Source organism: Colossoma macropomum, unplaced genomic scaffold (assembly GCF_904425465.1).
Source record: "Colossoma macropomum unplaced genomic scaffold, Colossoma_macropomum, whole genome shotgun sequence".
NCBI lineage: Eukaryota > Metazoa > Chordata > Actinopteri > Characiformes > Serrasalmidae > Colossoma > Colossoma macropomum.
Window position 1 is genome coordinate 6,399,230 of NW_023494789.1, and position 16,011 is coordinate 6,415,240.

General features: G+C 38.8%; 2 protein-coding genes across 8 annotated transcripts in view; both read right to left on the reverse strand.

Annotated features, from left to right (window-relative positions):
* Positions 1-118: 118 nt before the first annotated feature.
* On the reverse strand, positions 119-11,769 carry wdsub1 (WD repeat, sterile alpha motif and U-box domain containing 1). Its single transcript, XM_036569909.1, has 13 exons — positions 11,717-11,769; positions 8,356-8,776; positions 7,381-7,568; positions 6,648-6,734; positions 5,904-5,997; positions 5,568-5,601; positions 5,378-5,418; positions 5,181-5,287; positions 4,669-4,698; positions 4,309-4,338; positions 2,824-3,003; positions 1,631-1,765; positions 119-1,373 (listed from the first exon to the last, which is right to left on the reverse strand). The coding sequence occupies exons 2-13, from the start codon at positions 8,751-8,753 to the stop codon at positions 1,222-1,224; spliced, it is 1,476 nt and encodes a 491-aa protein (XP_036425802.1). The 5' UTR covers positions 8,754-8,776; positions 11,717-11,769; the 3' UTR covers positions 119-1,221.
* A 3,212-nt stretch (positions 11,770-14,981) lies between these two features.
* baz2ba (bromodomain adjacent to zinc finger domain, 2Ba) overlaps positions 14,982-16,011 on the reverse strand; it is a 130,194-nt gene continuing 129,164 nt past the window's right edge. For 6 of the 7 annotated variants that reach the window (XM_036569900.1, XM_036569899.1, XM_036569898.1 and 3 more), the window contains one exon: positions 14,982-15,491. In XM_036569900.1, the coding sequence (XP_036425793.1) occupies positions 15,335-15,491 (157 nt within the window). In that variant the 3' untranslated portion in view covers positions 14,982-15,334. The remainder of the gene's footprint in view (positions 15,492-16,011) is intronic. The other variant, XM_036569894.1, reaches the window with a different exon arrangement.

The following is a 16,011-nucleotide window of genomic DNA, read 5'->3' on the forward strand; positions in this document are numbered from 1 at the left end:
CAGATACAGTGTTAAGATTTAACCTGATTTTCAGTTGACTATCATCGCTGATTGATAGTGTGATTTAGTTCATCATAGAAATTCCCAGCAGGACATGAAATAAAAACTAAACCATCCATTGGTTTTTATGTTTTATTAAAATTGCATTGCTATCTGGTAAGTGATTTTATATTTATATATATATATTTATATATACACAATTATTAATCTGTGAAAGGCATTCTGTCCAAAACCGCATTCCCAGTCATTCCACTACCTGCTTTAACACAGTGCCAACGCTACATATCTCCAGCATTACCATGCATCTGTTGCGGCTAGTGATAAAATATAGCACAAAGGAAAATAGTCATTATATAGGCTAAAGGTTATTTCACTGAAACATATACAGTACATCAGCAGTATACATAACAAAGTATTATGATATTTAGGCAAGTTTATGTGACTCTTAAGAACCACCCAGTATAATGCTAATGCTATAAATGTAATTGCTACACAACCTTAAAGTTTTTTTTTTAATATTAGCTAGCATTGAAATGAAAAAGGCCACCAAAAAAAAGAAGACCTGCTGTGGCATACTGTGCTGAGGTACAGTGACAGTCCAGCATGCTCAGGACTTAAGTCTCTGTCTTCTGCACACACATTACAAGGGCGCAAATACTTGCCAACATGGTCGATTTACATTATACCATGTGTTGATGAGAAACTATATTCAGTGCAAAATTTTGGAAAAGAAAAAGAGATTTGAGTTTAAAGACATTCAGTTTGTCGAGGTGAATTCCAGGGGGATGGCATCGCACACGTATCTCAAGACTAGTGTCAAGATCTCCAACTAATCCATATTTATGCTCTAAGTTAGCTCCCAACATTCCAAATACAGCCTTATTTGACTTAACTGCGCTGGAAGCTAGCGGGCCTGTTTGACTGGGCCTGGCACTTCTGCTCTTGTATTTGAGCTTGCAGATTTACTGATAAGCTGCTCTACAGTTGAGAAGTTGGAGTGGCCTTGAGGATCATTGATCATATGTAGCATGCTCTGTAAAGCTCCAAAGCTGAGTGTGTTGAGTGGCATCATTGATCTTCCACCTACAGCTCCACATTTACAGGCCTAATGCTCTAATCTCTACTGAAAATGCTGCAGTTAATATTAGGCTATGGCATAGTAATTTTGAGCGACACTGCTGGAGTTCAGCACGGTGGACCTGTGGAAGAGAGCATGGAGTGTCACTGGCTGCTGGTCCAGCGGCAGATGGCCATTTTGAGGGTCCGGTTCGGGGTGAGCAGTGTGGTTTGCAGTGGCAGGTTGGTCATGGGACTTGAGCGACTCTTAGTGTTGATCCAGCTCTCGATGGCCTCCCGCTCATATGAATACCCATCTGCAGCACACAGAGGAAGCAGGCTTTTCAGGTTTAAACCCTTGAACCCATGGTTATTAAATTTAAGACCTCAGTAAATACTATAAATTATTTGATAGCTACTATAAAACTAACGTCTAAGATATGTTTTTAAAGTGAGGACTTAAAGTGTGGGGCAACACATAGGCCCTTAGGGTTTAAGGGGTTAAACAAACTAATAAACAGCACAGTATATACCTAAATTAAAGCAAGAACGAAGTAAGATTTAAAGGTTTCACCTGCAGCAATTACTGGGTCCTTCATGATCTCGTGTGTGATTGGGCAGAGGAACTCGTCAGGAATTCCGTTGGACACTGGTGCCATTCTCAACTCCTCAATCTTCCGCAGAACCTTGCTACGCAAGCCCAGCGACTCTGACAAATCACAGGAGTTCAAAACATCACTCAGCAGTATCTACTGGCCAATTCCAGTAGCCAGTGAACCTACATGGGTCTTCCGAGTTTTTATATGTAATGCTGACAAAGGTAAAACTGTGGTAAATCTGAAAAACAAGTTTTCTTCAGGAACTATTCTGCCTCACACCACCCTCCATGTATTGAAAAATTTTTGAAATGTCCCCTTAAGGGGGGTCATAAGAGTTAGAATGGATATTTTAAGTAGAATAAGTCGTTCTTAATGTTTTATAGTAATAACAACAAAGAAAAAAAGAAAGAAATCCAATTCCCAATGAGTGCAATATTACCTTAAATCAATGAAAATCTACATAAATCCCAGCATATAAGAGGTTTTGGATGCTTTTATTGTTATGCTACACTGGATAGAGATTTCGGGGGAGAAATGCATATTGGAGACATTATGTAAAAGGCTGCTGGTTTGGGGATTCCAGCAGCAGTAATCAGCTTTTAAAACACATACACTCCTCCCTGGGCCCACCACACAGGCAGGAATCTTATGTAACACCCTGAAAATCCCATGTTTACATTTGCCACAATCTCTAGGATTACAGTTTGTTTTGTTTGCTTTTTGCTTTTTTTTAAATGAAATACACATCCTTGATATACGATTTCCTGTAAGACATTCTCTGGGGGACACAAGTACTGCAAGTTATTATTATTATTACATAATTCTTTATAATTCTCTGCAATAAGGAGGTTTTGCATTTGTTCCTGTTGATCTGACTTTTCCTGGTTAAGCTTCAGCCATTAATTTCCTTACATTGCATGTGGGGTGTAATTACTGATCATAAGCACACAGCTCTGTGCATCCACCTAGCTCTTTATACTGTGCACTCAGCATAGGCATTTAATCACAAATTAATACTTGGAAGAAAAAAATTCTCGGTAGATATTTATCCACATATTCTAACTAAAAACAAATGCATGGTGCAGTACTTGTGAACTTGAATAAAGGGCTTAAAGCATTAGGGGAGAGTGAACAGGGCGTGGACTGTCCTTGTGGAGTACATCCTCACCTATATGAAGGTCCGAGCTGAGGCTTTCCTTACTGAGTGAGAGCAGCTCTGCACCATCAATGTTATTGGTCTTAAAAGTGTCAACAAGGCTCTCCAGCCCCTCCTCCAGTAGCCATGACGACACATCGTCCTCTGACCACTCGCTCACCATCAGCCTGGAGTGACCCGGCCATTTCCTGCCTGCGAGACAGAACAACAGGAAGTGATGGCTCTAAGCCCATCAAGAGTTTAATCTGTGTGGTTTACTGCCCGGACAGAAAATTAAAGTTTACTAAATTTGTAACTCGTCTGAACTGGACAAAAAGAAAATGTCTAACTTGTGGCACTAATGTAGAAACAGTATACAATGAGTGTCTGGTTTATTAGGTGCACTAGCCATTTTACCAGAAACACCTACCACTGTAGGTTTACAGTTTCCGTCAGTATCTTATCTGTTGCTGTACAATTTATCAGAACCCCACAACTCCATTTACCACTGGGTGGGGACCACAGGAGGACCAACTGACGAGATACTATTTGAATGGTGGAACTCTTAATCCTAACTTTAGCACAGGCCACATTTTATGTTTTATTTTTTCCCAATATATCAAATAAACAGTAACTGTTCCATAAACTGAGCAGAAGTGAGTTCTCTGTAGAGGATTTTCACTCAGAAAATCAACAAAACATCACGTGACCTGTGGTGCCCAAACTTTTGCAAATGACCGTATATTGTTTTGTCTTTTTGTCCCTCAGCCCACCACATTTTACTTTGGCCCCCCAAGACAAAAAGTCAAAGTTTATTTATATAGTGCTTTTTACAAAAGATGTTGTCACAAAACAGTTTCACAGAAAAATTTGGGTCCGAGCCTCCATGAGCGTCACCAATGGCGACAGTGGCAAGGAAAAACTCCCTAAGAGCAAGAGTAAGAAACCTTGAGAGGAACCAAGACTCAAAAGGGGAACCCATGCTCCTCTGGTCGACGCCGAATAGCAAACAACGTTTGGGTAAAATATTAAAATACAGAAACGGGGAAAAACAGGTAAAGCAATGGTTATAATTAAATGGTCTATGTCTGTGCAGCAGCAGCATCAAAACATGCTTATAGCCCTTCAACAGTGATCAGTTTCTGACCACATGACCACTGTTGGCTGCATATGCTTGGTTAGCAGACTATTCTCTCTCTCTCTGAGCTGTAAAATACTGTTCTTCAACAACTGGACAAGAGGTAGCCTTTCTGTCTCTTCTTCCATTCTCATATAGTCTTCAGCACTCAAGACTTTATCGATCAACAGAGAAGAGATACAAGAGAAACGGAACATCTCTCTTTTTCTCATTTGTGTTGTCTGTGTGTTATCACAGTCCTCATCACTCTCTGGCCCCCTGAGGCTAATTACCGACCACAGGCAGCACAGATACAGCACAAATGCTCCTGATGACCTTCAGATGACCACCGGTCAGGCATTTCTCATGGTAGAGTGTGCAGGGGTGTGTGAGGCTCTTACCTGCTTCGTGTGAGGCAGAAGCAGCTTCATCTAAGAAAGAAAGCATAAACATGAAGGAGTGACAATGGAGTACATCAAGTAGGACAGTTTGACAGGAAAAAGAGAACAACCAACAACAAACTGAGTGGATTTATGGGCGCTCAGTTTGTGGTGAAGGAAGCAGCTCTGGAGAGAGAAACTAATAACTGAATGCAGCAGACTTGGTTAAATGATAGGCAAGATATTAGGAAGAGATCAAGGAACCATGTTATTAAAACATAATGTGTTAAGAATTGAAATCCCGATGTGCTGTGTAGTGTTTTTGTCAATACACTGTATAAAAATTTACACAGGTACATGCAGAAAATACACTTAACTCACTTGGAAGAGATTTGCCTTCAGGTCCAGATGCTGGTGAGGGAGTGAATGAGAATCTCAGATAAAATCACAAAAAGTAAACATTTTTGCAGAACCAAATTCTTTATGTTGATGACAGATTAGATTATAGCAGACAGGTAAATAAAACCAGAGCTTATAGTTTAAAGCAGGGGGTTCCAAACTTTTCATGCCAGAGCCCACAAAATATTTTATGAAGTGCAATACAACGTCATCAAAGAGTCCTCAAGCTTTAAGTCCATGTCTAGTGTATTATTTCAGTGGCATGTAGCTTCAATCAGAAGAAAAACACTTGAAGCTTGGAATGCTGTGATCATGCATCACATGATAACCGCACGTTAGTACAAGAAGCCGCAGTGTTAACACAGGAGCGGTTGGAGAAGCGGTTTGGTGTGGTTCCTGCTTCTTATCTAGAATGGCTTTGATTTAGTTCTGCAGTCATGAGGAAAAAATATCCAGCTTCCTCATGACACAGTTTGAAAAAACTGTACACTCACCATGACCACTGCTGCCATCCTCCACCCTCCACACATTTACTGTCTTGTCCATGGAGCCAGAGGCTATGAGCGGGGCAGTAGGTGAGAAGGCACAGCTGGTCACATACCTGCAACAGAGAGAGAGAGAGAAAGATGGACTGGTGATTGCATTATCACTGAGGAGAGAGGAAGCAAAGAGAAAGAGAGAGCAAGCATACCTCTCGTGCTGGTTCAAAGTATAGAGTAAGATACCATTATTCTGCAAGAAAAGAAAAAATTATGCAATTTTAACTGGAGGCAATATCATTTATGACGATGAGCAGGTGACAAGCAGAAAATAAAGCTTAATTTCAGTTTTGATATACTAGCTTATTAATACTTAACATACATAAATACTGAATTACTCACAGCTTCATATACCGCAACAGTCTTATCCATAGACCTGCGAGAGAGAGAACGCAAGTAAATATACATCAACACACAGTGCATGACTTTCAGTGCTACTCCAACCCAGCAGTTATCAGTAGTACATGGAACCATCTAGTGGCAAGAGAGTGGATGTGCAAGCAAATCTGCATGCAGTCATCATGACAAAGAGGAATTAGTGTATAAATTGTTATAAATTTAGTTTCTACATTATCAAGTTTACATTACATTTTATAAAAGTTTCTACATTTTTTTTTTTTATTACAAAGAAGCAAAGGAAGAACACTTTTTCCTGTGTTTGTTGTTTGTAGTACTGACCCTGACACTAAAAGTTGCCCATCTGCAGAGTAGGCGCAGGACAGGACTGTAGCAGACTGCCCGGAGAGTGTGTGTACCAGCTGCATCTTACAACCTGTAGATCAATCAACAGTCAGATCAAGTTACTTCAGAAACAAATACATGCATACAAATCATACACAATGTTAAAAAAGTAATTCAAAGTGGATTGATGTGAAATGGTATATTTCACAGAAACACACCGACTTCAATTTCTTTACAGTGGTGGTTGCTGAAACCAAGAACAATCTCTACAACACCAAAATAGCCGTTTTATTTACTATTCAATTTGACCAGTGAACCTACACGCCATGTGAGCTTTTACATGTAATGTGGATCACAGTAAATTAGAGGTAATCTAAAATAATGCATTTTCTTTTGGTTCTTGGGTACTATTTCTCACCCTGCATGGATCTCTTCACCACAAATGTCTCAGGCATCAGGCAAAATATTCATGACCATTTAATTTTATATGACTCTCTCTGAGGGAGCTTTTAGAGGCATTTAATTCTTCAGTTGGTTCAGCACTACCACTGCGAACAATTCTCAATATGCTTTACTGGTATGGAGCACATCAAACCACTCTGAATTACTTTGTTTATATCTTAACCATTTAATTATGCAGAACATTTGAAAAATCGGTGGAATTCCTCTTTTAAAAGTGTCGCCCAATCTGAGCTCCATGCTTCAGTCATATAATGGGGAAGATGGGAACTGTCACTTTACCTGGAGAGGAGGTCCGAGAAATAATCCAAATCTTTAGTAAGCTGTCCTGACCACAGGATGCCAATCGGAACTGGACCGCATGACCATCTATGTTATGGGGGAAGGGAGGGGGCAGAGAGGGAAAGAGAGAAAGAGAAGGGGAGAGTAAATATATTTATATATCTATAACTTCATTTATTCAGTCGGCTCTGAATTTAGGCCTCAAACATTTCTCTTAGGTCTTTGTTGAGGCAAACGGTGTCAATTTAAACTCTTATGGATCATTTATTTAGAACAAGGGCTGATCTAGTACAGAGGCTCTTAATCCTAGTCCTGAATGATCTCTTTGCAAAGCCTGCATAGTGTTTTTCCTGCTCCAATACACCTAATTCATTCTCATGAAAGGTGCAGGCTAGGTACAGACAAGGTTACATGTGATTTAGGGCAACATATTTCTTATCTTGATCTTAAGACAGAATCTTCAGACAGGGGCAGTGTGTTGCTGTTTTAGTTCATAAACTATTCTGTCAAATTAAAAAATGGCCTGTCACAGCTAGGACACAGAAGAAAAGCTTTTAGTACCTCAAAGCTTAAAGCTCAAAGAAAAGGTCAAAGTAAGGGTCAGGTTTGAGGTTTAAGATAAGGATTGCGAGAAAAACAGCAATTTTAGGATTTTAAGATTGCTAAAAGTTCAGGGTCAAATCTGAGGTTTCATTCCGGAGGCACACTAGCTTAAACATTGCATTATTCATACACTTCATTATCTGTGGAGAAAACTGGCAGCAGGTAACCCCAAGGTCGTGGGCGTATTTTTCAGCATGGAGCTGGTTCATGCTCAGGTCCCAGATGCGCAGGTCTCCATACGTGGAGCCTGTGGCGAAGAGCTGGCCGCAGGGGGTGAAGGAACAGGCCACCATCGTGGTGTCGGGCACTGCACCCGTCCTGGAGGAGAGAGAAGTATCAAAATCAGCCTGACAGTGAAAACATGGCAGGATGCACAGTGGTGTAATGATCTTCATCAGCTGTGTGATGTAGAGATAAACGAAGCTTTAAAGAACGAAGCTTGCAGGAGGGGGGAAGACATGGCCTGAAAACATCATGATACTTGAAGACATTTTCTCAATACACGATATGGATCACAACATTTTGTTTTCCTTAAGTTGGAACAGACAGAATGTCACAATAGTGCCACATTTAAAAACACTATATTTTACATTTCACATACTGTGCTGTACTAAGTCAAATAAAACAGGACTAATTATACTCTTGTTTTAATAATTTTGATTGGGACAAAACTTATTACAATATGATAAAATATTCTCATACTACCCACCACTGGTTTGCAGTAGGGGTGTAAGTCTCTCACATCACATTGATTTAATTTAATTATAATTCTTAAGGAAAGCATTCATCACAAAATATCAAATTTTATTATGATTCAGTTTCATTTTTTTAGTCAGAACTATGTTTTAAAATATGGTGAATACACAAACGTGTTCTAAAGAACTACTTACACAATACACAACAATATACCAAGCTTTTTTATCTTTGAATTCCCCTATCTGTTTCAAAAAGACTTTATTTTGGCTAAAAGCTCAGTGCAGACTTTACTGAATATAATTATAATCCATATTATAATCGATAATAATTTATACAAACATTCAAAAAATATGCAGCTGAATCAGCACCTTCAAACTGATGCACCCAGATGTTTTAAAGCCGAATGTACCTGCGCAGTGTTCTTGAGGGGAAGTCCCACAACGCCAGGGTTCCATCTGATGCACCGGACACTAGCCAAGAGGAGTCGGGTGAAAAAGCACACACCCTGACTGGGCTCCTGCCTGGATGCTCCAAAACAGCCTCAATCTCTCCAGTGTCCATCGCCCACACCACTGTGGTGGCGTCAGTGGAGCAGGAAGCCAGGTACTGACCACAAGGGCTGAAACAGCAACAGTGGACTCCATAACCGTGTCCAGACAGCGGCGAGAAGGGCAGCTCAGTGAAGTCTTGGGTAGAGTAGACTCGGATGGTCTTATCTGCAGAGCAGGTGGCCAGCAGGGAGGAGGAGAACGCGCACCAGTTTACATCATCACGATGGCTTTGTAAGGTGCAGATGAGAGACACCATTTTGAGCAGGCACTGTCTGGTCCCTGTACGAACAAAAGAGGACACACTGCCAATATTTGTGGAGTTCATAATCATAATCATAATCATTAGCATAAAAACCCCTTTACTAACAGGCTACGAGCTTTGGCTAACTTCTCTCACATTGCTTTTTGAGAAGTCGGTTGCCACAAGCTACAAATTTAGATTGCAAATTTAGATTTAGAAGCTACAAATAACAAAACTATTTCTATTAGTATTTTCAAGTCTCAGTAATGCCAAAATATTTCAACATCAAAATCTGTTTTTAGAAAAAGCAGCACTTCATGGAATTTAACTTTAAAGGGTTCATATCACGGAAAAACAAATTTTCCTCATTTTATTTTACAAGAAAGCGTTTGATATGTAATTATATGTAAACATTGTTAAAATTTCAAAACACACCACTCATCCCCCATCTATACAGTCCAAATATGGACTAATCTACAAAAACAGCCCATTCTGAATTCATTGTTTTATGTTGTCACAAAAACTGACACATTTACCAACATCCACCTATTCAGCCTACAGCATTTAGCCCTCATCTCTTGATGCTGAAGGTTTCAGTCTGCAATGCATTTTGAATGACTTACAATGCAGAGCATCCAATCAGAACAGAGATTATTACATATATCAGTCTTAAAGGCACAGTAACAAAAGCAGCCTGTTTAATCTAAGTGATAAAAAGAGGTTGGAATATACTCCATAATTTATTATGATCATTTTCAGTATATAAAACCACACAAATGTGGAATTTAGGGTTACAGATAAAATACAAAAAAAATGAAGGATATCTGCCCTTTAAAAAGTGCAGAGATTTTCCAGTCATATGTTAAACAATAAGATTTTGTGAATTCAGACCATGCCTTCAACATGTGGTGGTAGTATGAGGGAGAATTGTTTGAGGGAGGGGGAGAACTCTGAGAACTTGGGCTGTAGTTCTGGGCACCTTCTGCCTGCAGCTCGAAGGCCAGATCCCCCCTCATAGCTGTAGTAGGACTGATGCAGGACTGAGGAACAGGGAGGAGATGGGGTGGCGGTGGGGATTGCGAACACTTCGTCACGGGAACGGAAGGTGAGGATGTGAATTTATAGGGTGTCGGATTGAAAGAAGGAGGGGTTGCTATGCTCCTCCCCTCAAACTTCAGTTATAACATAACTACATTTAGACACTAGTGATACTAAATGTGAGGTATGTGTAAATTCTATTACTGCTACTACTGTATGAAAGGCTGTCCTAGGTTTCAAAAGTATTTATTGTTTAATGTATTAAATCATTTTTCTTTCTCTAAGCACCCTCCTCATTCCAAACCTCCAGTATACACATTTTGTTTTTATCTTTTCATAAACAAAAACAAATACGGCAGCTGGTGATACAGACGCTCACCGACTCCAAGATCAAACGGAACACAGTTTCTGAATGATTGTGTTTTTATGTCAGAAATGTTTTTGTATGTATGTCCTTCTAAAAGGTCCCTTCTGTGAAAGGTAAAAAAGGAAGTAGTAGATAATTATTTCTGCATACGTACATTTGAGATAAAGTAATCTGTCCAGTAATCTGGACATTTGGACTGTAGTAAATTTTGCAGCGATTAGTATGACAGACTTAGGCATTACAAAATGCAATCATTCAAAAATGTGGTTTATTTTAATAAAAGATGATTCTAATGTTCTAACAGGAGCAACAGTAGACGTTCTATGAATTTATGGATAATATCAGATTTCATTGGGTTTCACTGTCCACTATCCTGGACATTGGAATTAGGCAGATGAAATCTGACAGATTTTGAAATATAAACGTAGTTTATTAAGTTATTTCTGTCTACGACTACGACGCTGTGCTAACATATGAAATATATGTAAAATGTGTAATATTGTATAAAAAATCTATGTAATATGTAATGTAGTCAAATATTTTCTAACTTTTTTCCATCAATGACCTCGACTGTTTCAACCATTTGTTCATTTTATATATAGTCATGTAAATCAGTGTTTATGCACTGTGTTAAAATATCTTTATTTGATATTATAGTTAAAAATTAAGAAAATTATTAAGATTTTATGAGGCGTTCATGCAGAAGTCCATGTAGTTTCAAGAATTAAGAAACTTTTTCATGCACATGTAAATGCAGTGAACACAAAGGTCAGTGCTTATTTTGTGTCCTGTTATGCTGGTGATGATAAATATGTCAATTTTTCAAACACTCACACATTTCATACGCCTAAGTCCAAATCTCCAGTATGCTGGACCCTGAATATTATATGTTCGCCAGTAAAATAATAATAATAATAATAATAATAATAATAACAACAATTACTATTATTATTATTATTATGTATTATTATCATTATTATTTACCTATTATGTTATTCAGCACGTAGCAGAGAACATGATTCATAACAAAACATTGTTTTTAAGTGTCCAGTCTCAGCACTGAGCCATGATCCCATCAGAGAGAGCTGCTCGGGTTCCTTCTGCTGGAGAACATGGGTTTGATTTTTGCAGCATTTAAGGTGGAACGGAAAAATTCCAACAAGAAGGTGGCGAATAAGAAGCTGATTCCAGCTTCACTCTCCTCTGCACTGTTAGATAACCTACATCTTGGGCAAGTATTTCAGCTTTTACTGAAGCATTAAACACTAACAGAACCGTCTAAATACCTGAACTACAGCAGCAGCGAACACTAACGGCTTTTATAGCGACGGACCACCCAGAGTATGAAGGAAGAGCCGTTAGCCGGAGCCGCGGTGCTAACGTCAACGCTACCCGTTACCGAGGCCAACACTCCACCGTCCCGCTCATTTAAAGAGACGCCAGCGCGAAAAACCGCTTATTTTAAACCCTCCACAGCTAGAAGGAGCTTAATTATCCGACACGGAATGGACTCCACGCCACATATGAGTCTCAAACACTGTATTTTTTCGTAAATGAGAAAACACGACGTTACCTCAACTCACTCTCGCGCGCCTGCTTCCTCATTTGCGTGACGTCTCGTGGAAGTCACGTGCTGTTTGTTTACATCAGTGAGACTCAAGTTTTGGAAACTGTTCGTGTTTTAATACCTCAGTTTACTCATCTGTGTGTTCGTGTTAGAATAAAGAATAACAGTATGGAAACAACAGAGAATGAAAAATTACATTTTTATATCCGAATTAGCTGTTAGACCAGTTACGTAAATCCATTTTTACTATGGCTGTAGAGTCATTCTAATAAAAGAGCCATTTAGGTCTACAGAATTCAGTGCTTTGGACAAAAACCCGCTAATATTGTCTTTTGATCTCATTTATTCAACGATCCAATAACTTAAAAATGTGAGTGAAATTGTATGTTTTTGATGGCATTCATTCATTCGTTTTTGGGAAAAAGGGCATTTTTATATGTCTGGATAGAAAGTCATTAAAGTCCTATATATACATTACCATACCACTTAAGTCCCCTTTATATGCATTCATTATTAATTCATTTTTAACTAAATAATTTTAAGAGCATTATAATAATTTATCTGTATTCCTGAGTTTATCTTAGCCATGAGTTATTTAGGCTAAAATAATGTCACCATGAATTACATGATGAAGAGGAAGTGACATCATTTAGGGGACCTTTAGGGGAGCTAAACTGAAAAAGCTGGTAAATTTTGTTTTTTTTTCAACATTCATTATTTGTTGTTTTCTAAATCACTGACAGGTCAAGTGCAACACGTCCAGCCTGGTCACACAAATCAGAGAGATGAAATTGTTTTTTTATATGATTTTTTTTTTCATTATTCTCAGAAAAATGGAAGTTACTGTTGAAACACTGATGTTAGAAGGCTTAACCTTTGACGCAGAGCATGAAATATTCCACCCTGACACAAGTTCAGTGTGACCGGATTGTGATTCTCAGGGTTATTTGGCACAAAATAAAGTCACACTTTTGTTTTTTGGACAAGAGTAATATGAAATTGAAACTATAGAGGACAAAACTAACTACGCAACATGAAAAAACAGTTAATTTAGCATGACCACCTTGTGGAATGACCCTGTGATGGCTTGTGGGAATGATTTTATGATAAAAATTAATATCCAGGGGACAGATTTGCAAAAACTGTCTAAAGATAAAACTGAAGAAGGTTCTTAAAACAAAGACTAAGAAGTTCATAGGAATATTCTTAAATGCAATTGTCAAAAAAAAAACCTCAAACTTTTTAAAAAGTTCTCTTAACAGTTTAAAAGTTTTGCTTTTCTTGAGAAGATCATCATCGTTTTCTTATGTAGGCTCTGTTGAATTTTACAGCTTACCATAAACAACACAAGACACATTCTGAATTTGAATTAATGGTCATTTCCGTTATTTAGTTTAATCTGTTCAGAGGGGCAAAATGGGGAAAAAACATCAAATCAAGTGTTTAAAAAATGTTAGTAAACAAGAACTAGAGAAGCTGGTGGAAGAAAAAGCCAACAAGAAAATGTGATAATTGTGGGGTGACAGCAGAAAGCAAGAGGCGAGGGCGAGCAGGAGCAGCAGATGCAGAATCTGTTTGATAAATTTAGATGCTGATCCTGTCAACTCTTACAGCCTGAGACGAGTGCAAGGCTGTCATATGGTTAATATGTTGTCAAGAACATCACTTGTTCTTAGAAATACTAAGAAAATAATTAAGAAAAAATACTTAAGAAATTACTCCTTCTGTCTTACGAATGTAGTTTAGAAAAAACTATTTTCTTTCTTAAGACACCTTCATAAATTTGGCCTCGGAATGCATCATATCTGCAGAGCAGTGATCAAAATCCAAGCATACTTTGAGGACTAATGACAGCAAATAGATACTTACAGTATGTCATTGATTGTGTAATAACTTATTGCTTTCCTTAAAAATACACAAACTACTGAATAAAACATCTAGAATTACTATTAGGGGGTGTTATATTGTGTGAAATGTTTAAAAAAAACATCTACAACACAACCTACCCAGCATATTTAATTATAAAATTGTAATTGTAATGACTGACCTGCAGCTTTTTTATTGACCTCCTGGTTAAATAGGCCTATATTTTCCACTGAAGCAAGTAACAGCAAAATTGATTCTTGAGGATTTTACCATCACATCAGTAAAACTATTAAAGTTAGTACTGACACATCTAAGTATATAAAGAGACAAGAAGCACACAAAGCAGCAGTAAGTGGCTTTAAAAACATCCTTTTAATAGGTCCGTGCCACACACACCCACACTCTCAGACACACACACATACACACATACACACTAGTGAAAAATAATGCTCCTACAAAAAGAACGCTACCATTTTGTTTCCCACAATATCTTTAAATAAAATAACTTCAAGTACTCTGACTCAGGTACAAAAACCTCTGTTCTAGCTGCCTCCAGTGGGCCACGACGCACGGGGGGAGGGGGGTTGGGGAAGGGGGGAGACTCAGACAGAAAGTGGTTTACAGAAAGCCTGCTGTGTCTGTCACTCTGCAGCCGCACGGCTAGGATACTGAAAAATACTCCCACGAGCTCTCAGACGGGGGTTACACGTGAGTATTGTACAGTATGCCACTGTGTGGAGGAGGCTGGGGGAGTGTTTTATATTAGAAAATAATAACCTTACAAAAACGAAACAACAGAAAATAAACCCAAAAAACTTCCCTACACCCTGTTCGCAAGGGCAGGCACTACCAAGATTTAAGGAGACCACAGTGTTTGTAGAGGATATGTATATACTGTACAAACAATAAATGTGTAATAATAATAATTAATAATAATAATAATAATAATAAGTCACTTTAAGACTAAAATTAAATGCTACAATCGGTCTAAGGCATGAACAATATCCAATGTCTGAAACAATATGTACACATCATTCCAAACAAGACTCAATATATTGATATCAATAGACAGTATGTACATATTGGGGGATGGGGGGGCCACTGCTCGTCCGGGGGGCGTGTGTACAGTGACACAGTCAGCTCTGCTTCCGAGGGAGGAATACTCCGATGCCGAATGGCATAGAGCAGTGTAAACAGTTTCCTTTCTTTTCTTGGCTTTGTTTCATATTTGGAGAGGAAAAAACACATACAAATAAACATTCCATTAGATTTAAAGCAGTTTTGCTGTTTCTTCCTTTTCATAGAAAATGAAGAATGGACCTTTTTTTCGTCATAAATAATCATTTTAAAAAATTAAATACATTCACTATAATATTAACGATAAAGTACAGAAAAAAACAATGATATTTACAGGTAGTGGAAAGTGTTTTTTTTCTTTTTCTCCTACATACAGCTCTGATGGTTGAAGATTTCAGTGCGATTTACTCTTTTCTACAAGGTAATGGTATTGCACAAAGACACCCTATCTCCTGTGTCTCTTTGGGTGTTGTGTGTGTGTGTGACTTGTTGGGGTCTGGACCAGCACGGCGAGCTGGTTCAAGTTGAGATGTGTAGGCCAGCCGAAAGGGCCCAGGCTTGCTGGGAGAAGATGGCGAAATGCTTTGATTCTGCAAGTGGTTTCTGAGCTCCACACAAGGGGTTGAAAGAAAAAATGACAGTTCGTTCAGTCTTGATTCAACACGCGGAGCACCGGACAGCTCAGTTAGTCTGCTTCAGGAGCTCCGTCCATCTCTTCTCAAAGAACTTCCTCATGTTGTGTCCCGCACGGCCGATGTCCGAGTTGTCCTCGTTGAACTTCTCACAGTTATCGAACACCAGGTTGACGTCGATGATGAACGTCTCGAGGTTCTGGTACCTGAAGATCGAGAGACAACGAACAGGAGTTAGTGTCTGAAATCAGGAGATGGCATCACGCAGCGGTCGGCAACATGTGGCTCCGGAGCTGCATGCAGCTCTTTTACTGCCCTGTTGCAGCTCCACAGCAGAATTAGATCTTTAGGTAAAAATAAAATAATCCTCCTTTACAGTAAAATAAAGCTCTGCTGATCGTTCAACACAGTTTTAACAATAAATGGTGTTAAACACTGGAGTTAATGCAGAACTGCTAATTCACCCTTTAACCCTGAAGGTTGGCGCGCAGACTGCTGGTCACCATAGCAATTCAGACAACAGTCTCACCTAGCTAGTAGCTAACGAAATGGCAATGAGAAAGATTTAAGACGAACAACAACAATTTGGAGACAAACAGACTTATCTGTTTTTATAATCACTCCAGCTGAAACATTTAATCTGCAATGAGAAACTATCAAAAACTAGGCGGAACAGAAAAATTTGAATGAAAAGCTCGCAAATGAGGAGCTGACTTCAGCCTCGTA